The sequence below is a fragment of the Diospyros lotus genome, unplaced genomic scaffold, assembly GCF_014633365.1.
Source record: "Diospyros lotus cultivar Yz01 unplaced genomic scaffold, ASM1463336v1 superscaf1, whole genome shotgun sequence".
In the NCBI taxonomy this organism is placed as follows: domain Eukaryota; kingdom Viridiplantae; phylum Streptophyta; class Magnoliopsida; order Ericales; family Ebenaceae; genus Diospyros; species Diospyros lotus.
Window position 1 is genome coordinate 6,845,175 of NW_026267104.1, and position 23,757 is coordinate 6,868,931.

The 23,757-nt window shown below is 38.4% G+C and overlaps 2 protein-coding genes across 3 annotated transcripts; one reads left to right on the forward strand and one right to left on the reverse strand.

The window, feature by feature from the left end:
* Positions 1–246: 246 nt before the first annotated feature.
* Positions 247–2,664, forward strand: LOC127792842 (protein IQ-DOMAIN 12). The gene is made up of 6 exons (XM_052323457.1): positions 247–422; positions 624–829; positions 936–1,220; positions 1,330–1,560; positions 1,670–1,801; positions 1,898–2,664. Exons 2-6 carry the CDS (start codon positions 755–757, stop codon positions 2,375–2,377), a joined length of 1,203 nt encoding a protein of 400 aa, XP_052179417.1. The 5' UTR covers positions 247–422; positions 624–754; the 3' UTR covers positions 2,378–2,664.
* A 908-nt stretch (positions 2,665–3,572) lies between these two features.
* On the reverse strand, positions 3,573–20,952 carry LOC127793108 (homeobox-leucine zipper protein HOX32-like). Of its 2 annotated transcripts, XM_052323892.1 has the most exons (18): positions 20,413–20,951; positions 15,611–15,770; positions 15,235–15,344; positions 15,046–15,136; positions 14,860–14,955; positions 14,611–14,724; positions 14,412–14,495; positions 7,483–7,638; positions 7,310–7,384; positions 7,123–7,229; positions 6,720–6,909; positions 6,452–6,637; positions 6,259–6,339; positions 6,024–6,158; positions 5,377–5,699; positions 4,476–4,587; positions 4,221–4,370; positions 3,573–4,110 (listed from the first exon to the last, which is right to left on the reverse strand). In XM_052323892.1, exons 1-18 carry the CDS (start codon positions 20,604–20,606, stop codon positions 3,964–3,966), a joined length of 2,511 nt encoding a protein of 836 aa, XP_052179852.1. In that variant the 5' UTR covers positions 20,607–20,951; the 3' UTR covers positions 3,573–3,963. The 2 variants fall into 2 exon arrangements, 1 of the variants encoding a protein (XP_052179852.1); XR_008021270.1 differs by lacking the exon at positions 3,573–4,110 and having other exon boundaries at positions 4,222–4,370; positions 4,476–4,598; positions 20,413–20,952.
* Between the last annotated feature and the right edge of the window lie 2,805 nt (positions 20,953–23,757).

A 23,757-nucleotide genomic window follows, 5' to 3' on the forward strand; every position in this document is an offset into this window, starting at 1 on the left:
TGTGAAAATATTTTCTTTGCATAAAGTAGTTAGGCAAAAACTGCGTATAAATATAACTCTCCTATGAACTTATAAAATGAGGAGTCTCATGCACTAAAAACTACCAAGTACTGAGTTTTTACATGAAAATCAATATTAGAAGTGATTTATTTAAGGCTGATGAAGAGAGGCAACGGTGAAAACGACAGTTGGCGAAGAAAGAGGGCATAAGGGTCCCCCTTGATGTAAAAGATCTCTCCCCCAAGTCAGAGCGAGTTCTGAGACAAGCCACACAAATGAAAGATCAGGCCCTTCCTCTTTACAGGAACTTCCACTCTCAGTCCTAAATGTGATCGTGAAAACAGGACCCCTTTAGGCATATCATACATCATTTGGTGAAGACTTCCAATTCCCAATTAATTAATCTGGGTTAAGCCCATGAGGTATGGATATATATATATATATATAATCAATGGATAAATTCATCATTTTGAATGTTATGATTGCTCTGAAAACCATCCCAGTTTTTTTTTTTCCATTCAAAGCAGCTCAACATTGATGGATGAGATAGGTTATGCATCATGTTTAGATTCATGAATTCATGTCCTTTCATGATGTTTGTGGGCTTAAACACCTTTTGGCAGGTATGATGTGGACCTCTATATAAGCTAAAGTAAAGCCATTCAGAAAAGGATGAACAAGAAAGTTCTCTATTAATGGCTGTGTTCAAAGAATGAGTTTGTAGAAGAAGAGGCCCTTTACAGATGAATTCTCAATGGGGAAGAAAAGAAGCTGGTTCAGTTTGGTGAAGAGGCTCTTTGTTTCTGACCCAAAACCAAAGGGTGCAAAGGTTGATTTTCACTTTCTTTTTTCATTCTTGTAAGCTGATCTTGACTATTTTTTTGTTAATGAAGATCTCTGTCATTTCTCTCTCCTTATTTTTCCGGAAAGTTTAGAAATCAAGGAGGTGGAGATGGGTTTTTGGAGGGCTGAAGCCGAAGCAGTATCCCGCACTTGCAGCACCACAGAGAGTGATACATGATGCAAGAGAAGAGCAGAGAAAGAATGCTGTGGCTGTCGCCATTGCCACGGCAGCTGCAGCCGAGGCTGCTGTGGCTGCTGCCCGGGCTGCAGCCGAGGTTGTTCAGCTCACGGGCGTTCCTCAATCTTACCGGGAGTACGAAAAGAGGACTCGCAATTCGGCTGCCATTAAGATTCAAGCTGCTTACAGGGCTCATCTTGTGAGTCATTTTTGTGTGATTCAAAGCTCAGTTTGATTGTAGTCCCCGGTTTTAAACAGAAAGAAAGACACTTTTCTAAGAAATAGTTCTTGTTGGGTGGATGAAACAGGCAAGGAAAGCGCTCAAGGCACTAAGGGGACTGGTGAAGCTTCAAGCTATGGTGCGAGGCCGGATTGTGAGGCGTCAAGTAATCGCCAAACTCAAGTGTTTGCCAACCAGTGTGAAGATGAAACCACAATTCCTTCAAGAGAGAGATTCGAGCATCGATGAAAGTGGTAAAAATGGCAGAAGGAAACAGTTCCTCAGCTTGAAAGAGGAGTTGGAAGAGAGGAAAACCAAAGTAGGTGTAGGTGGTGGTGATGTTGGTGTTGAAAGTGATAAGTTTGTGAAGGATCAATTAATGCTTCCAAATGACTTGTTTTTCAAATTGTTTTGCATTGCATTTGCAGCTCAGAAGCAACAGCCATAAAAGCTGCGATTACAGCGCCCTGGCAAAGGAGGAAATCCAAGCCTTATGGTTACAGAAGCAAGAGGCGATCGGCAAAAGAGAGCGCATGAAGACATACTCGGCTTCTCTTAGGGTAACTTCACTTCAATGGCCTTCAAATTTAGCCCTCCTCTGATTGCCATTTCGGCTTCTCTTTTCGAATTTTCTGCTTCAAACTTGTGTTTTCCAGGAGAGGAGAAGTGATCAGAAAATGGAAACAGTACCAATCCCCAACAATGAAAATGGAAGATGGGGCAACCAGTTTGAGCCAAAGACAGAACCCAATTCTTGCAGAAGAAGAGAAATGTTGAGACTGAGAACTGGATCTAAACACGATTCAGGGGAAGAATTGAGCTTCCAATTCACACTGCCCAGAAGATCATTTTGTCAGGCAAAGCAGAAGCCGATTGGCGACGAAAGTTCTCTGCCAAACTCTCCAGTCTTTCCAACTTACATGGCTGCTACAGAGTCTGCCAAGGCAAAGGCAAGATCAATGAGCACCCCAAGGCAACGACTCGGGCTTTTTGACACCTATGATGATTATAGTTCTGCATATAAGCTCAGGCTCTCTTCATCCTCGTCTTTCAATGGTGAATTTGCCGGGACAAATGGGAGGCGAGGCGCTACTGATAGGCTCTGCCTGAGCACTAAAAGTCTCCTCCGAGATTGACAAGAGATTTTGTTGGTAGAGCTCTTTGTTTTTTCACTTTCTGGTTACGGTTTTCGTTATTTAGAAAACGAAAACAAATTAAAAGATGTCGTTTGGTTCCCGAATGTGGTATGCTGTGTGTCCAAAGGGATTTGCAAGGTTTGAGTTTGATCTGATTATTGGTGAGTTTTTTCATTGCTTTTAGAGATGGTGAGGGAAAATCAAACTCAGGATGTGTACAGTTACTTCTAAGTTGCAAGATTGAAGAAGGAATGCATTTGAGAGGTTATGCAAATGAACATGGGCTGGCACTTGGTAAATTTAATTTTATAAATTAGAATAATAAAAAAATTAAACAACTTTAAAAAAAAAATATGCTTAAACTTTTTATTGATTAACAGAATATATATGTCATGGTACTGTCTTTAGTTGGATAAAAAGGGATAGACATGAGTTTACTCACTCAATCTCTCTCTCTCTCTCTCTCTCTCTCTCTCATGTTAAATTCAAAATCACAAACCAGAAATTTTTAATTTCTGACTCCCCCCCTTTTGTTTAAGTCAAAATCACAAGGCAATCTGACCTACTAAAAAAGAATCAGTGGGTATCTATCTCGACATACCCACTAATTAGACAAATTTAGTTGAATTAGTTGATTTATAAAATAATAAATGCTTTTTAAGACCACTAGGCAAGCAGAGTGGATGTCTTCACCATTACATTTCTCCATTGGCTTGTATTAAAAGCTTCGCACAAATGATCCAAACTGCAAAAACTCAACTGTAACTGTAACTGTAACTGCCATGCTACAATTAAAGGGAATTAGGTTTAGCATGTTACTTGTAGGTATCCAATAAAATACGTGCACAAAAAACAACAAAATTTAGGACACGAAAATTTAAGGTAATCTAATCTCAACAGACCTACATCTACAATCCAACAAATATCAGAATAAATGCACTCCATAGTTTTTGCACAGGTAAAAAGAATTACAAACTCTCAATATTTACATCTCTAAATAATTTGTCAATAACTCATAGTGACTTTGATTATCGAGTCATCTCTCTCTCTCTCTCTCTATATATATATATATATATATAGACACACAGAATAGAGAGGCCTACTTATAGGCAACTCCTTAGATGGGGTTGTCTCTTTTCTTTTATCCCTATCCCTATCTCTATTCAAAATAGATTTCTCTTTCAAATTGGGTTTCCCAGATGAGCTCACATCTATTTGTTGTGTTCAGCAAATTAACAAAAGAATTGCATGATGGTTAATGCCAGTAGAGCACTGGCTACTGTTCTCTGATCTGAAAATGAGCAAAAGAAACCAACAACAGTAGGTTATGAAGTAGTGCCAACAAAGCTAGCAGTGGCAAGGCATTTCGACACTGAAAAGCCCATTCAATTGATTTCCCAAGGCATTTCAAACCATTCCCATTAAGCTTAACATCTCTAAAATGAACCACACATACTATATAAGTTTCAACAGATTCTGGGTGTTGCCATGATCTAGCTAGTTGGGGGTCTATTAAGTTCTTAACATAGCAAAGATGAACATGTAACTTAGAGCTAATAAGTCTTACAGAGAGTGAGTATGATTCCTTACACAAAGGACCAGTTTATGAACATGAAAGCCAGACAGTGATTTGAATCATCGTCATTGAGAACTTTCCATACAGCAGCCTGCTCATACGATACTGGCCTCCCCATGCTCGATATGCATACCCCTGCCGGCAAATAAGCAAATCCCTGTAACGGAAATTAACAGTTAGATGTTTTTAATGATCACGAGAGAGAGAACTGGTAGGCATGTTTGATTGGCAAATTAAACTAAAACCAAGAACACATGTAAGTCGTACCTGTTGCATGATCTTGGAGAATTCCGAGAGTAGAATCTTTCGGCCCTCTTCATCAAGAACTTTATCGAGCATTATGTCTTGGAGGGCGAGAAGAGTAGTTTCAAGCATGTCAAGCCCCGCCTGGTTGGCGAAAGTGAAAACTGCAGATGCCTGCAATAGTAATTTTGAAAATACATCACATAGTAGCTTCTTTATAGAGAGCAAAAGAAAATTTGACAAATCCTGCTAGGTAAGAGATACAAAAGGAGAAATTACATTTAATTTCACAGTGCAGCACATTATTGCATCAGAGTGGTGCCAAAGTTGTTTCAAGACAGCATCACTGGCTTGGGTATCAACTCGGAGGAGATCTTGCCCTGTGTGAACTCTGAGAGAGAACTTGGGCAGTGAGCAAGAAGCATCAGAGGTTGAAGAAAGAAAGAAAAAATCAGATACACTTTCCTTTTCCAATGAACAAATCCTAGACCTGCAAACTTGCAGTACGGACATCCAACCTTCTAGCACCATTCCCGAAACAAAGGTTGAAATGATGCCATATTACTTGGTTCCATGAACCCTAGGAGTTTCTTCAGCTAGCACTTTTGGGTGAGGGTTTGCAGTGTTAGAAGTGGTAAAAAGCTAGCTAAAGTTAAATCTTGGGATCCACGGAATCATGTAATATACTCAATACCTCCCTAAGAAACTACTGATGCAGGACTGGTTTGTAAAAACTCTCCTCCTTTTATACCTCACATCCTCACCAAGCCAAAAATCTCATATTTCAGTCTAATCCAGGTCAGCTTCAAACACATTTTTGCCTGCATCCACTCAATAGCGATCTTGGGTTGGCTCAAATACCACTGTAACACCACAAGTCCTCACCCAGAAGTGCTACTTGAAGTTAACTCTCCAGCTCATGCAACCAAGAACTATACCTAATACCTGACCAGCAAACTATTGATGCTGTAGGATTAGATCGTGACACCTACTTGTCCATTTATAGAAACAATGATAGCATATCCAAGTTCACAGAAAAATCTACACATGATGATTGCTGTCTCATTTAATTAAACACGGCTCATTATTATTCAAAACCAAGTAACTGTTTGATACCATGTATTTTTTATGGAGGCTTGAAAGCAATGAGCGTATTAAACATTGATGAGATAAGTCATACCTGTAGCTCCTGCAAATCCACCTGGCCAAAGTAAGAGCCTCAGGAGACCCAGGCAGATGTTTTGGTCCTAAATGGGAACTCAGTCTGGAGGGAGCAAGAGCCATGGAAACCCTTTGAACTGAACCCATTACACTACGCACATACTGGCGAGCCATTGCAGCCACATTGTCCCGAAAGTGGTCTTCAAAAATGAATTGGAATGCAATAGTCAGCACCGATCTATGATAACAGTTCAAATCAGGTTCACTGGATGGGCGTGATCCACCAGGGCTCACTTCAAGAGTGGAAGCTAAATCCAAGGTCAGATTTGCGATAGGTCCATCCTAAAAAATCAGACAACTATCACAATTAGAAGATGAAAATAACCCACAAGGTCTTGCTCCAAGGGCCTTCCTTAAGTTATGTAATAAAGTTCTAGCTAAACAACAGTTAAAAAATGCCACATAGGAGTAGCTGTCTTGCAAAGAGAACAATACACTTAATATTTTGAGAAAGAGCAACATCCAAAATGCATGGTATTATGTAATAGACAGCATTACTTTCCGGGACTTTCCAATTTCATGCTCCAGGCATATATATCCCAAACAGGTTTATGCTCTAATGGAGATATTACTAAATGACAATTAAGTAGAGGGAGGTCACTGAACTGATTTGGGATCCAATGGTATAACACGGAAACCAGAAGGCAACAAAGGAGCATCATCAGCAAAAGATTCATCAATAGGTGCAAACACAAGCTGAGCACAAGCACCAGCTGCATTCTCATCAACCCCACTACATAGCTGCCAAAATATATTTGAAAACAAAATAATCAGTGAAAAGCATAATAAAATATACAGAAACAATCCCAAACTTACAAATACAATAAACAGCTGGACCAACCTGCAATAAGAACATATCATGTGACAAAGCTATGTCTTCAGGAGAGAATGCATGACCCTCCAGGCGAACCACCTCAAGGAACTACATTAAGAAAGAGATAAAGAATAATAATAAAAAAAAAAGAACTGTTGCCTTAAATTACTAGCAAGTATAATTGTAAAAATTAGACAGTTGCAGGTAGGCGTCTTGTTACCTCTTCATTTTCAACAGTATGAGCAAGCGGCAATATAACCTGACCACTAGGGAAGCAACCAGGTCTTGCAAAAGGAACTGTAAAGGGATTTTTAAGACATGCAGCAGAGTAAGCATCAACCCCAAAGTCAGCCCACTCTGAGCGGTGCTCCCTCAGGAAGCGAACAACTGAAGCAGGGGGAACATTCTGAACAACCACATGAGAACTAGTAAATATTAACATCCGTCGAGGAAAGTGGGTAGTAAAGGACACTTCAGTTCTTTAATACCTGAAGAAGCATTGATGCCTTTGCACATAACACTCCCCCAAAACTTGGGAGCCCAGACACTGTGTTAAACTGAGATCCAAGAAATTTGCTTGGAGAAGAGTTTATGGAAATGGTCACATCTTCTGCACCATCACTACCCATAATTGACCAGCCATCATCGGCAAACCCATTAATAGCATCATTAAACCCCCTGAGAAACAATTCCCATGATTTTCAGATGGAAGAAACAAACTGGAGTTGGGGGGAGGGGGGGAATTACTGCAGCAGTTTCTTGAAATCAGACCTTTTACCAACCCAGTGGGGACTGGTTTAGACAAGTTAAGCAAATGGAGTCCAGTTTAACTCAATTCATTTTAACAGGTCCCAAGGCAGAATTTGACAAAACTAATTGATTGGATCCTACCTGCACAATCTCTGACTAAATGTTCTTAAAACAGCAGGTTGGCGGCCCCCAACGTACTGAATTTCTCCACTGGTTTCCTGTGCAAGTTGCCGTAAGTGTCTCAAGGCCTGCATAAAGATTCACAGCATTAAGAATGGAAGGCACGAAGAACTAAATTATGAACTGCCATATAACATCTAATTCTTACTGCAATAGTCATTCCTTGTGCAAGAAATTTGGATGATTCATAGAGTGGTCTTAGAACTTCAGGAACACTCCAGGCCTAAACAGACAACAGGTAGATTCAAGAAATATGGCAAATTAAGACATCCAAAATCTAGTACAGATAAATTGTAGAACACTGCTTGGTTTCAAACTTACATCCAAATCAACGTGATCTACGATGTGAACAATGGAGCTTCCACCCTCACAAGGCCGTATTAGGTAACCACTAGGTAGCCTTTCAGCTCTTACAAAACAAGAGGCAGGAGGAGCTGCTGGCCCACCAGTAGAAGAAGTCAAAGACCTCTCACAGATCTGCCAGTTTCAAACAGAAACCATCAAAGACGTGACCTTTACATAAAAAGGCAGTTATCACCAATTTATTATTTCATAATTTATTTCCACACATTTGAATGTATTGTCATGTATTAACCTCCTGTAGGGGGAGCTTGCTGTAATTAGAGATAGTAAAGGGGTAAAATAAAACAGTATGATAGTAGCTAGCTGTGAGAGTTGTACTTAATTAGTTGCTGCATTAGCAGCAGGTACATTCTCATGCACATGTAGGTGGTTACAGCACATGGGAGGTTAGGAAATCCAGCCATATATGGTGTTGAATTCTCTCCCACGGATATGGAATATATTTGAGGATCTTTTGATCTCCTTCTCTCTATCTCTCTCATCCCTCTGCCTTAATTCTGCATTCTCTCTCTCTCTCTCTCCCCCTCAGTTTCTTTCATCTCGATTTTATTGCTAATCGAGAACCATTGTCCACTTCGGAAAGCTGACAATTCTGGTATCAGAGCAACACTCTTAGGCGTCAATCGATACTCACAAGAATTATAACCATGGCCAACGGAACAAGAACGAAACAAATAGAATCTCAGCTACAACAGGTGACGACGACAATAGCGAAGATGCAGAACCGAGTGAGAACGCTCGAACTCTCTATTGGAGTAGGAGTCGATTCCCAGATTGACCAAGTAATGGAACGTTGGAGGGTGAAGAGTCGCGAGCAAAGTAGAGCATAGCACGAATGTTTGCCAATCAACAACCGATAAGACTCTCTCCTGAGTTTCCCCCAAGAGAAAGAACGGAGCCCATTTTTCTCAGAGTGCGAGTCTTGGCCAGTGGGAACATCGAGTTCAAGTTTGATACGGACACAGGTGGGGGAGAATGTAAGAGAAAGGAGACAAGGAACTCCGGTTAATCGACACAACCCGAATTAACCCATGCTAAAGCTCGAGATTCCATTGTTTGAAAGGGAGAATCCGAGGTGGTGGACGCGAAGATGTGAACGAGTCTTCTCCCTATATCAAATTCCAGAACAACAGAATATCACCATGGCTTCTGCTTACTTGAATGATATGGGAGATGCTTGGTATCAGGAGTGGCTCGCAGTTAAAGAGGGAAGCCCTTGGAGTGTGTTTGTAGAAGACCTCTGTGTGAGGTTCGGAGACACATGAGGGATATAATCGAAGAGTTTAACAAACTCAAACAAGAGGGAACGGTCCAAGTCTATCAGTAGAAATTCGAGGAGCTGAGATCGATGATGATGGTGCACAATCCTCAGTTATCTGAGGAGTACTATGTTTCGAGCTGTGAAGCACGGAAACGGCTCGGAGGCGCCATTTCGGCGTTTCCGAACCGTTTCCCATTTCGGAAACGAGAAAAACGGCCCTGAAATGTTTTTCGGGCCATTTGTGTAATTATTGAAAACTTTCGGGCCATTTCAGAATTTAATAAACGTGGCTGGAAACGCGTTTCCAGCCAGAAACGCGTTTCCAGCGAGCTGCCCAGCAATTTCTTCTCCTCCAGCAATTTCTTCTTCGATTTCTTGCTGCAATTACTTTCTTCTTCCAAAGCTGTTAGATTGATATTATTCTTTGAATTGGTTCTCTCTCTCCATTGGTGACTTGTTCCAAAGTTAGAATACAGAACACCCATGTTGGTGAATTGATTTCCTTTCTCTCTCTGTATGTATATTTATGTATTAATATATATATATATATAAGTTAACAATATATGCAAGATATATATATATGTGAAGTTATATTTATTATTTTATATATGTGTCTCTCTCTCTATACATATTTCTATATATATTTTTAATACATTATAAAATTTATGTTTATTATTTATATTTAAATCTTTTTTATTTTTTATATTAAAAATTATATTTATAAAAAAAACCCTATATTTTTTAAATTTACAGTTTAGCTTGTGTTTCCGTTTCCTACCTTTTTAAAAAAATGCCGTTTTCGCGTTTCCGTTTCCGTTTTCGTAAAACCTAGGTTTCGAGCTTCATTAGTGGCTTAGGGGATGAGGTGAGGCCTATGATGAAGATGATACAACCACACACGATGAAGCAGGTGTCATGTCCTAAGGGTAATTAGAAGGGCAATAATGTAATTAGTTATATTAGTTTGTTAGGAGATATTTGGGTGTTTGTTAGGAGCACATGGGTGCTGTTAGAAATTAGTTAAGGAGCTAGCTAAGGCCTATAAAAAGGCTCATTATAAGAGAAGAGGGTATGCTGAAAATTATTGAATTGAATATCTGATTCTCTCTCATTTTCTCTCTACTTCTCTCCCTCATTTCTCTCTACATCCTTCCCTCATTTCTGTCCAAATATCCTTCTAAACTTTCTGTTCTAAGTTCTACTCAATCGGATTCTTCCGATTGTCAATCCAACCCCGTTATGAACCTTAGGTTCATGACAACAGGCTGCGAAAGCGTAAGATTATAGGAAATGATTATTGAGGCAATGATAAAAAAACAGATGAATCAGGCGAGAGGGGTGATAACAGGAGAGTGGCAGGCGGTAAATAGATCAGCATCAAGAGAAGAAGGATCCTAGAGTAGAGGCATCCTGGCCTTACCTCCCACCAACCTTGTTCCTTCTGTTGGAGGTAAGCTGATGGAGCAAAGGCGAGTAGCTAGTTCATGCTAAAAATGTGGGGATAGGTATTTCGTGGATAATAAGTGTAAGAGGCAACTGTTATTGTTGAAGGAGAAGACGAGGATATTGAGGAAGGAGAAGAATTATCGGGAAATGAGGGGGAGGATCAAGGGGAGATCTCATTACATGCCTTAAAAGGGGTGAACAATAGTAAGGTTATCAAGGTGGAAGGAAGAGTAAACAGTCAACCGATCATGGTTCTCATAGATAGTGGGAGTACCCATAGCTTCTTGGATGAAGCTGTGGCAAGAAGGCTTGGGTGTGAGGTAAGTCCTTCCCATCCCTTATCAGTAACAGTTGCCAATGGCAACAAGGTGATGAGCCAGTTGTCCTGTAAGTGCTTCTGTTGGAGAAAATTTTTCAACAGATCTGAGATTGCTCAAGTTGGGGGGTTGTGATGTAGTGTTGGGAGTGGATTGGATGAAGGGAGTTAGTCCAATTAGCTTCGATTTCAATAAAATGGAGGTGACTTTCGAAAAAGATGGCAGCAAAAAGGTCCTAACGGGCAATCCGGAGGTGGGAGTGTGTAAGATCATCTCAGGTAAGCAGCTACAAAGAATGTTCAGGAGTCTATTTCCAAACGTGGCTCAACTCTTCTCCCTCCATGCAGTGGAGTGTGCCGAAGAAACCACTTAACAAGGAGGAGAGGTACACGTGGTGGCAGCAGTAAAACATCCGGCCAAAGAAAGGTACAAGAACTATACTCTCTTAATCTACTTTTGATTGAGTATAAGGACCTATTTGCCGAACCCCAATCCCTTCCACCCAAAAGAACTTTTGATCACTCGATTAACCTGAAACCCCAAGCCAAGCCTGTGAGCCTAAGATCATATTGATACCCCCCTAAACAGAAAACTGAGATTGAGCGACTTATCAAAGATATGTTAAGCAAATTGCTCATCCAACCCAGCAACAGTCTCTTTGCTTCACCCGTTTTGCTTGTTAAAAAGAAAGATGGTTCATGGAGATTTTGTGTTGATTACCGTCAACTAAACTCCATTACCATTTTCCAATACCTATAGTAGAAACCTACTTGATGAACTTAAGTATGCCACTATGTTTACCAAATTAGATCTTAGGTCGAGTTATCATCAAATTTGAATGAAACCCGAAGATATTCACAAAACGGCCTTCAAGACCCATCAAGAACATTATGAATTTCTTGTAATGCCTCTCGGTTTGACTAATGCCCTAGCTACTTTTCAGTCCTTGATGAACCGGATATTTGAACCCTACCTTTGATCAGCACATTTACCACCAAAAAATCACCTTTGAGGTCCTTAGGTTCAATCGATTGTATATTAAAGAGTCAAAATGTGCCTTTGCTCAAGAGCAAGTGGAATACTTGGGCCACATTATATCTAAAACAGGGGTGAGCATGGATCCTAGCAAAATGGCTGGCAGCTATGTTACACTAGCCGCGACCCACCAATGTAAAGGGACTTCGGGGATTTCTGGGGTTAACTGGTTACTACCGTCAGTTTGTCAAAAACTATGGTATTATTAGCCGGCCCTTAACCGAATTATTGAAGAATGATGGGTTCCACTAGAGTCAAGAGGCAGAGAAGGCGTTTGTGGACCTTAAGGAAGCTGTCAGCAATGTGCCAACATTAGGTTTGCCGGATTTCAGCAAACCCTTCATACTGGAAACGAATGCATGTGCTAGTGGAGTAGGGTTGTTTTGGTTCAAGAAGGAAGACCCTTAGCCTTCCTGAGCCAAGCATTGGCACCTAAGCAACCTAGGATTAAGTATCTATGAGAAGGAATTGTTGGTTGTATTAATGGCTATGGATAAATGGCGCCACTATTTGGAAGGAGGTACATTTGTGATTAAAACAGACCATGAAAGTCTGAAATTTTTATTACAACAACGGCTGCATACTCACTTGCAGCAAAAGGGTATGACAAAATTAATGGGGCTTGACTATTCTATACAGTATAGAAAAAGGAAAGAGAACAAGGCAGCAGATGCTTTGTCGCAATGTTTCAAAGGGGGCCAAGCAGTTGCATTAACTATGGTGATTTCAGATTGGTGCCAAGAGGTTAGTGCAAGTTATGAAGCAGACGGGGTAGCTAAAGAACTATTGCAACAGTTAGTGGTCAACCCAACTGCTAAACCAGGGTATACTTTGGTAAATGGTATCATCAGGTACCAAGAAAGAATGGTTTTGGGAAATGACATAAAGCTCAAACACAAGGTGATTGAAGCTTTGCATAATTCACCTATGGGAGGACATTCGGGAATTGTCAATACCTATCATAAAGTGAGACAACTCTTTCAATGGTCGGGATTAAAGAAGGATATTATGGAGTTTGTGAAGGGGTGTGACACTTGCAAGAGGTGCAAAACAGAAAATGTGGCTTATCCGGGATTATTACAGCAATTAGACATTCCAGGGGGACCTTGGGAGAGCATCTCCATGGACTTCATTGAAGGACTTCCAAGGTCAGAAGGGAAGGATTGTATTATAGTAATTGTGGACCGATTCACCAAGTACAGCCACTTCATGGAGTTGTCTCATCCTTATATTGCCAGAGAAATTGCTAAGATCTTCATGGATAACATAGTGGCATTGCATGGGGCACCCAAGGCCATAGTTTCGAATAAGGATAAGATTTTTACTAGCCTACTTTGGAAAGAGTTAATGTGATTATTGGGGGTCAAGCTGAACATGTCAACCGCCTACCATCTTGAATTTGATGGGCAAACGAAAAGGGTTAATCAAAGTCTAGAAATGTACTTGAGGTGTCTATGCTTCCTGCAACCAAAATCCTAGCATAAGTGGCTGGCCACAGCTCAGTGGTGGTACAATTCCAGCCACCATAGTGCCATCAAAAGGTCTCCTTTTGAAGCCCTTTATGGTTACAAACCACCCTTACTTCCAACAGTTGGAGAGACATCACCAGTGGCAGCCCTAAATACTTACCTCCAGCAAAGGCAGTAGGCTCTGCAAGTGATCAAAACCGAGTTGGCCAATTCAAAGAACCGAATGAAATAGTTCGCGGATAGAAAGAGAAGTAACAGGGAGTTTCAAGAAGGGGAAAGTGTATATTTGAAGTTACACTCGAGGCATCTGAGATCCCTGTCTCAATGACCTATCTCAAAGTTGCAACCAAAGTACTATGGTCCATTCCTCATAACTGCAAGGGTGGGCAGTGTGGCTTACAAACTACAACTTTTGGAGAATTCTAACATTCACCCGGTGTTTCATGTTTCGCTTCTCAAGAAATCGGTGGCCGATCAACAAGTCAGCTCCACACTGCCTAATTCTCTACAAGGTGAAGACCAGCATAAAGAACCTCGGGCTATTATGGATAAGAGAGTGATCTACAAGCATGGAGCCCCCATTACTCAAGTATTAGTCAAATGGTCAGGCCTACACTCCGATAATAATACCTGGGAATACATCCCAGATTTACTCAATCAGTTTCCACAAGCGGCAAGCCTTCTCAGTACTTCTTGAGGAGAAGAAAATATTGATTGGGGGGGGGGGGGTATTGTCATGTATTAACCTCCTGTAGGGGGAGCTTGTTGTAATTAGAGATAGTAAAGGGGTAAAATAAAACAGTATGATAGTAGCTAGCTGTGAGGTTGTACTTAATTAGTTGTTGCATTAGCAGCAGGTACATTCTCATGCACATGTAGGTGGTTATAGCACATGGGAGGTTAGGAAATCCAGCTATATATAGTGCTGAATTCTCTCCCACCAATATGGAATATATTTGAGGATCTTTTGATCTCCATCTCTCCTCTCTCTCTCTCTCCTCCCTCTCCCTTAATACTGCATTCTCTCTCTCTCTCTCTCTCTCCCCCTCAGTTTCTTTCATCTCGATTTTATTGTTAATCAAGAACCATTGTCCGCTTCGGGAAGCTGACATGTATCATCCACTTGAACAGAAAATTGCATTGATACTCTGATGGACACATTTGTCTACAGAAATCGAAAGGAAAAAGAAAAGTATCACCTTGAAAAAACTGCTGACCTTGCTTTGGGTCCAAGATGTATTTTGTGAAAACAAAAAACAAAAAAATGACAAAAGAGCAACTAACTTGTGCAAGTCTACATTTAGTTTCACCTCAAATATGGGAAAAGGAGAAAAATAATAAATTAAATTTGAGGGTTACCACAAGACTGCCATCTTCCAAACTTGTAGTATATCTAAGTGTCCAAAAGTCACGAGCCGCTGCCAATGTTGTTGGTGCAAAAGTCTGACAAGAAAGGATTTTAAATTCAAAATAGTTGCATGAGTAAATAGAAGGTAAAGATTTTTAAATTTTATAATAGATGAAACAAGACATGATTTTTTATGCAAATAAAACAAACCTGCATGTACATGAGCTCTATTGTCCCCCCATTTCCTGTAGGGATTACACTCAATACATCAAAACAGCGGCAGTCACGATACCAAGAAGTTCGATTTTTGAGAATTTCAGCAACCTGGAACAGGATAAATCCTACTCCCTCTCAAAACTTAGGAAATTTTAAATGGCAGAACAATAATTTTTCTTTCTTAGCACATTGCATCTACCACTTAAAGTACAGAAAGAACAAAAGCCAGAAAGTGAAAAAAACCTTCGTGGGCTCTAGGCTCACAAGACCGCAGGCTCGTGCTGCTATCCCACTACAGTTCTGGGAAACAGCAACGATTCCAATAGAATCCGGACCAGGCTGTGAAGAAATCAACCCGAATATTATACTATGAAACTAAACTGAAATAAATAGTATTAGAAAAATGAACAAGAGAGATATAAAATGCACCTTCATCCCAATCATCTGGACCCACTCGACAGCAGTTCCAGTAGCCTTGGAAAGGAATGCTGTCAGGGTCTCCTCAGCTAGTGCAAGAAGACTAGTAACAAGAAAGGGAGAGCAGAATCAGGTACAAGGGTAAGAAAAACAAGGATGTCCTGAAAAGTATATTTAAGTTGCTCTAAGAGACAACATTACCCAGCTGGGCTGTTAGCATCTTTCTGTGGATGCTGAGTTGGGTTTTGCTTTTGATGCTGACCGCTCATGCCAACAGACTCACAGCTAGTGTCAGTGGTTGCTGTGGACACCTGTAATCATAAGTGAGATTGCTTTGATCACAAAACCATTCACTAGAATATCATGCGCCCCCCCCCCCCCCCCCCCCGGCAGCGGGAGTGAGATTGCTTTGATCATAAGACCATTCATTAGAATATAATGTTCCATAAGAGTAGTACTAAATACTGCTAATATTTGAAACTTAAAATTATTATTATCAATAAAAAGAAAAATGGAAACCATAAAAGAAGGCTTAAGAAAACATAACCAACAGCACAGGCAAAGCTGGAGAGGTTACATTCTGCAGCTGCTGTCGCATGTATCCGTTATCATAAACCAAGTGCGAGACCTGCTTCTGCAACCGGTCATTCTCCTCCATTAGCAGCTTATTCATGGCAGTCAGCTTTCTGTTTACTGTTTGGAGATGAGATGCTTCCTTCCTCTGCTTTTCACGACATCTACAAAGAAGTACAAGTGAAATATAAGTCAAAAGTCTTCTGCTTACAAACACTCCTCAAGGATGCAGTTAGTATATTTTCCCAAATAAACATAAAGCAGGACAGAACAGTAACGAATAACATGGACACTTCAGAAAGCAAGCAGAGGCCACCTTATGTCTTTGTCAACCCTGCACACTGGGTAACTGGGTTTTATGAAAGTCCTGAATTTGGAGACATCTCTAAGACAAATAAACTTTAAACAACAAATCCTCTTACAACAACAACAATCACAAAATTTAATCCCACTAGGCAGGGTCAGTTACATGAATTCTAGACCTCTAGCCATCTCTATCCAAAATAACAAATCCTCTTACACAGCAACACAAATCAAAGTTGGAGTCTTTGCTCTAGCTGTAGAAGAGCTTTTACCTGAAAAAATTGGACAACTATTTGGATGCGTTGGGCATAACCTCAAAGGTGAATCATTCCAACCACAGACCAAGTCATCCAACGGAACTAAATGCCTAAAACAAATAATATCAACACTGGTACCAATAGTTGTTAGGAACCGCAACCGTGTACGGCTTCGATTCCGTGCAATTTCAATCCGTCAAGACGCAAACGCAATTTCCTCCAAGTCAGTCCACATGATCAATCCTTCCACTTCGTCTTTGGCCGTGCTAGCAACCCTAGACGGCTTAGAGAATCCGAAATTACTTCTCCAATTTTCAGCTTCTTAAGTGGCACATAAATAGAGTTCAAGAACCCTAATCACGCCATAGAAAACCCTAAACACTTTAGGTCCGGCCCTTAATCACATTGGGCCGGCTTTCTCTCCTTATTTTTAATTGTGGAATGGGCTTGACCTAAGTGTGTGACCCCTTAGGTCCATCATTAGACTAGATGTAGGGCCAATTCTATTTTGGGTTACATCAGGGCCCAACTCATTAGTTTAATTAAACTCATCCCATGGGCTTATTAATTAAACTCTTTAATTAATAGTTTTAGAATTAATCAAATTAATTCTAATACCCTACATATCATGGTTAATGTCTAGAACATGCCATGAATACCTAGCCAATGATGGAAAAAAACACGGACATTTTCAATTGCAATTACCGTGCAGTAAAATTCTTTCATCGATCTATGTCCCAATTGAATTTAGGGTATGATTTTATGATGAAACCCTAATCATTCAATAATTATGTATCAATTCCAAATTTATGACCTGATAGGTGAAATCAAAACACCTTTTGATTTCCACCTCACCTTGGCCAATGATTTCCTCAGTCATGAAATCATCGGAATACATAGGACATCCTCTCATCTCGACGATAAGTGACGAATCATATTTCGACATTCACAAACCTTCATATGTAACAAAGTCACGCCTAATGACAGTTTGTTAACAACTCCATTAGAATCCCAAAAAACACCAAGGTGTAACCAATCAAATATAAGACTACCATGATGTCTCGAGTTTAAGGATCAATCTGCACAATTGCAATACAAGAATTCCAATTCGACATTAAACAATAATCATTAGGAATTCTGTAGCGGGTCAGTTCAGTGTACTTATTCTTATAATAAGCATCCACATATATGCACTAGTGTCATCACACCAATGTTCATGAAACAAGACATTCTCCTGATTGAGCATGCATCATATGTGCTAGTCTATCCGAGTTATTAGTGTCCATTCCTAATAACTCTATGACTAAGAACATTTAAGATCAAAGCTTATAAGGAATATGTTTCATGATGGTCATCTCTATACACGACCATATTCCATAAGTCTATTTGATCTATGGATTTTGTCAAGTATGGATTGCAATAAATAATGATGACAACCATCAATGACAAATAAAACATAATGCCTTGCAATAATAATTGATTAAAGATAAAGAATCCCAATGTAAAGTATGATCAATTACATAAAAATATAATTGGCTTGTGGGGCATAACTCTAACAATAGTAAGAGAGAGCATTTTCATCACATTTGGAATTGCATCTACAAGAAAAAAAGCTAAATTAACTTCAACATTCATAAAAAATATATATTTTTGCTAATTAAAATTTGACTTATTCAAATGTAGAGTATGATTCAACTTACTAGGACATCTGAAAAATACAAAAGAATGATTGGGGTGATTTCCTATATTACACTATCTCAAATTTGATTTTCAGAGATCCATCTATAAATTCAGATGCCATCATCATCAATTGCACCTTATGCTAACCAAGTTAGGGTCGGCAGCCGATAAATTCAAACGTTAAAACTTGGAATTATTCCCAATCAAACATGTATCCTTGAAGGCAAAGCAATTCCTAATCAAATTTGTAACATAAAGTACCAAAAACCTTAGGGGTTGTTCTCTTTGTGTTTCAATTTTCAATTTTAAGTTTTGAATTCATTTTCAGTTTTGTGTTTTGAGTGTTTATTTTGAAATTGCTAAAAACAAGTTCTTTTTGTCATTCTGAAAAACTATTTCTCAAAATAGAAAACTAGAAAATGCATTTACTTTGGAATTTTGAGAAAAATTATTTTATAATATTTTATTCAATGAATTTGATTATTCCATAAATTGGAACAGTTTAATTTTGGAATTAAACTGTCAAATTAAATCCCAATTCCAAAATTGAAACCCTAATTAGAAACCCCAAATCTAAAACCCTATTTGGGGTCACCACATATCCAGATTAAACCATCAAATTAGAAACAAAAATAAAAAACTATACCTAATTCGAGAAGTACAAAGGCTTAAACCTGAAGAGGAAGAGCCGCAAGAGGAAGAAATCGCAAAAAGAAGAACGACATGAAGAAGAACTATTGTAAGGAGAGCCTGAAAAGAAGAGCTTGCAATTCGTGGTCGAAGAGGCAATCGGCACAAGGTGGGTTGTCGATGGTTGGCCCAGATGAGAATCAAAGACGAACAGCGAAGGGGAAGAAGAAACAACCAGTGAAGGCGAGGCAAGGCGAGGCCGCAATTCGAACGGCAGCAGTGGCTGGAGGTGGATGACGATAGTCGTTTAGCAGTCAAAGGAAGAAGATCTGGGTTGCTGGTCGTAATGCAAGGGGAGCGAACAACGTCAATGATAGAAGACAATGGGCGGTTGAATGACGAGGGGTGGTCGACCGCGGCTCACGACAATGATGGAAGTGGCGGGTGCGGTCGAAGGTTGAGCCTTGAAGAGAAGAGAAGAAAAAAGAGAGAAGAAAAAGAGAAGGAAGAGAAGAGAGGAGTTGCATCTGCATCTTGGAGAGAGAAGAGGAGAGTAGTCTTTGTTGTTTTCCTCGTTTTGAAAATTTTGAATTAAAACAGTCAAAACGACTTTTTGTTGTTTTGAGTTTTCTTTACAAAAAATTTTTATATTTTCGAAAATGCGTTTTTGAAAATATGAAAGTAAACACATTTTCATTGTTTTGAAAAATTGAAAATAGCCTGAAAACATCAAAGAGAATAGGGCCTTAGTTTCACATCCATGCAACCACATATGCCAATAAAAAACATCTAAAGAGAAAATTGTACACTCAAAAAGTAAACCAAGAAATCCAAACCAAAACAAAGAGAAAACAAGTAATGTTGATCAAAAGCAAATTGATTAGTGGTTAATGGTCATCATCTTTTTATTTTGAGGGCAAGCCTTGGTAGCAACAGTAAGGTTGCTACTTTGAGACTAGAAAGTCATGAGTTTGAGTTAGGGAAACAACAATTTTGCAAGAAAGCAAGGGGAATGTTAAGTACAAATGTGATCCTTCCAAAACGGGGAGCCTCATGCTTTGGACACACTTTTTGGTCATTATCTTTTCATTTCATTTAACACTTTCAAGAATCACTTAACATTGACATAAGCCAATTTAAAGACTGAGCACTTCCAGAGAAATAAAAAAAAAAAAAAACAAAACAAAACAAATTTGTTCTTTGTTCTCATCAGAAATCAAGAGGAATGGATGAAAAACCACACAAAGTTAAATGGCACAATAAGACTGCCACTGCCAACTGAAACTTCGGAGTTATCAAACTGAAATGGTCAAGTAAAAAGCGTTATAGAACATGACAAAACACTACTCAGACTAAGCAGTTGAAGATGTATATGACAACATAAGAAAGCAATTTTGCTTCTGTAAGAACCCAGTTTGTCTACAATGAAAGTGACTAAAGACTAGAAGTTCAACCAACAAACTGGAAACCACTTTTGAAGGAAAATGAAGAATAATTCAAGTAAAGCCCATATCTCATAATAATAACCAAAAATAGGAAAAGATTGAGTGACCGTGAACAGTGAGAAACTTTACCAAAAACAAGAACAAACCAAGCAAATCAACATCTCATCCCTCATTTTCTTCCGCCTCAAATCTCATCTAAACATTAATACAAAAAAGAAATGATAAAAGGTAATGCTAAAAACCCCATCCACAAATCTTCGGATTTCTAATTCAGCATTCGCACAAACAAACACAAGATGACCAAATCCACCAGACCAATCTCTCATTCCTCATTTTCATCAAACCTAGATCAAGCTACATGCAAGAGAAAAGAGAAAGGAGAAAAGGGAAAGCATAAGATAAAAATTTCCGTTCACAAACCGAAGTACAGAATGTGCAAATTACATGTCTAAAATAGATAGATAAAGGCAAAATCAGAGGAGTTTATAAACCTGCGATTCTGAAACCAGACTTTAATCTGCTTAGTGTCAATGTTGGAGAGAACGGCGCATTCCCTAACGAGCTGTTGCCTCCTCATAGAACTGGGCTTAGGGCATTCCGCGTAGACTCTCTCCAAGGCCTCCACTTGCTCCGGCGTATACCTCACGTACTTGCTGGAATCCATCTCCTTGTTCGAAAGCGCCATTGGCGGAAAGAAAAAAAACCTAAAAAAAAGAGATCTTTGCTTTGGACGGAGCTGGTTTTTCTGGAACTTCACTGTTTCGACACTGAAATGGCGGCTTTCGCTCGGACGGGCAGGCTCTCTCCTCCTGGAGAGCCTCCTCTCTCGCTCATCGCCTTGTTCCTGTTATGGTCTTTTCTTTCACGGAGATGGATGGAGAGTTCGTGAAGAAAAGACTCTAGTTCGATAAGGGCTTCAACAGCGTCCCCCCTGGTTCTCGTCAAGTACTCCAATTTCGAGAAATTCAAGGAAAGTTAGAGAGAGAGAGAGAGAGAGAGAGAGAGAGACTGTATTTTGCACGTATCAGACGGGAGCCGCATAGAAGAGAAGAAAACTCAATGTTATGTCGGTAATTTCCTTCTCTCTTTGTTTTTGGGTTAAATTTTATGGTCAATTTTTAAATTTTATATTTCAAAACAAATTTATTATAATATTTTAAATTTTTTCATTATAGTTATTATATTTTTATTTTTATATTTTTTTTATCAAATTTTATTAATAAAAATTAGCATGGCATACATTAGGGTAAATTCAAAAACACTTTATATTAAATAATTTAAACCCCGTAATCAATTAATTTTAAAGCTTATATTAATATATATTATTATTAAAATTTGATAAAAATTTAAACATGAGAAAAAATCTAAATACAAAATATCATATTTGTTATGAGATGTCAGTCACTATCTAAGCTATCATTAGAAACTTATGTCAGCAATTAACTATAAATAAATTTAAATTATTAAATATATATTTAAAAAAATAAATTATAAAAAAAATGACTTTAACGGAAATTATTCTTTTAAGACGTGCAGATATGTTATATTATATGTTAGATTCATACTGTCTTTTAACTCTCATTAATTTCAACATTGGAGTGTCTGTAGGTGTCAGTCATTTTTGTCAAACTACAACATTTTATTACTATTACAGTCTAAAAAATTGATAGACAAGTTTACAGGATAAGGGTTAAAAGACTAAAATGTACTCGCCCACATTGCATTATATTTTTTCTAATGTAATGTGAGTGAGGACATTTTAATATTTTAAGTCTCATTCTATAAGTATGTCTGTCAATTTATCTAGTCTTGTAGAAACTCTTACGGTCTTGTCAATCCTGTTAAGTTGAAAGAAACATATTTCGTATTAATATAATAATATATTAAAACAGGATGTCACTTTAAAAATTAAAATTAATTATCTAAGTAATATTTTTATAAGAATATATATGTACATAAGATTTGAAATTGGTTGAAACCCCAAATCCAAATCCAAACCCAAACTTGTGGAACCATCCATCCTTGATTTGTTTACTCTCTTAGACAGACTCAGACGTGCTGGTGGCCACAAACCACCTCCTCAGGCATGGGGTGCCAAATCATGGCAATGCACTTTGCACACTTCACCACTCACCACTCCCCCACTTTTTCTCATTTTTTCTTCAATTCCACACACACCCTTCAATTCAAGCTTGTTGATGAGTTGTTTAAATATTAGCTCCTCCTATATATATATATATATAATATATAGGCAGCTAGCTAGTAGCTAGTAGCTAGCAGGCTTCAAGTTTTAATTAAAATCAAGCTTGCATTCTCTTTACTGCATCCACAGTGCACTTATTATTGAACCTACATCTTTGTCCTAGCCCCCCTAATGGTAAACACCTATTCCATTTGAAAATGGTGCAATTAAGTTTAGAAACCCTTCAAAGTGAACTACAACTATATGTCTTTAAGTCTCCAAACCCTAGTATTCATATCACCCTGTGGGTATTGTGTATTTATATGTGTCTGTCTGTCTGTATGTATGCCACATGCACCAACCACCTCTCCTTGTTTTTGACAATGGAGTGTGCTTCCCACCCACCACCACCTTGCCTACACTTATGAGAGAGAGAGAGAGAGAATTGAATTCTTCGATTTCAAAAAGGTTTGACATTTTGACACTAAAAAAATAATAATTTAAAGAATCATTACGTATTCTTTAATTAATATTGTTTACTTTTTCCTTTCACTTTCCGCCTCTTATATGCATAAATCATGAATTGTGATGGTAATGGATTTCTCACTAATTTATTTGGTAAATATTTAAAACATGTCTATATCTAAGTTCTTTAAACATGATTTTTTTTTTTAAATTTATTTTAAGTTTAAATAAGTAATTAAGATTTATTTTAGTAAACAAGTAAATGAATATATATATATATGAACCTATTTATTGGTCCATTATTATGAATAGATGTAAAAAAAAATTAAGAAAAATGGGATTCTTATAATTTTTTAATATAAGAAGTGATGATATAATGATGTAATAATAATGATAAATTAATATGAATTCATATAGTGTTTTGTATTATTGTTATTATTTTTGGGTATGAAAATTCTGATAAATATGGAAGCACAATGTATCAATTATTACAGGTGATGATGAAGCTATACATATATGTATTAACTTTTTGTAATTCGCCTCTTCCTTGCATATATATATATAATATTATTTGACCTTCCCATGTAGAAGAGAAGGCTTTTAGTTAATGGGAAAGCAGAGCAGAGGCCCACCATGGCATGCATATGCATGTCCCAACATTCATATCATTTTGCAAACTCAATGGAAGTGGGCATATCAGTAGTCCCTTTCCAATTTCCATCCCAAGCCAATGCCAGAATCAGTGTCCCAAAAGCCTTGGATGGAGGCTCTTACCCCCCAACACACACACACAAATCAGTGTTCCAAAAGCCTTGAATGGGGGCTCTCTCTCTCTCTCTCTCACACCACACAAGTCAGTGTCCCAAAAGCCTTGAATGGAGGCTCTCTCTCACACACACACTCTCTATATTTAGAGTAATTTGGCTTAAACTTTAATAGGGACACCCATTCATTTTATTAACAAAAAGCTCGAGTCAGTTATATTTTTATCATCTTTTCAAATATATTTACTAACACAATGACAATGACTTAGGCACCATTAGAAGATTTATTTTGAAAAGGATTCTGATTAATGTTAATAATAACACTTCAATATTAATTAATCTAACCCAGTATATATATATATATATCTTGATGGCTATATATATATATATCGGCTAAATATTTATAAAATACCATTGATAGAGAA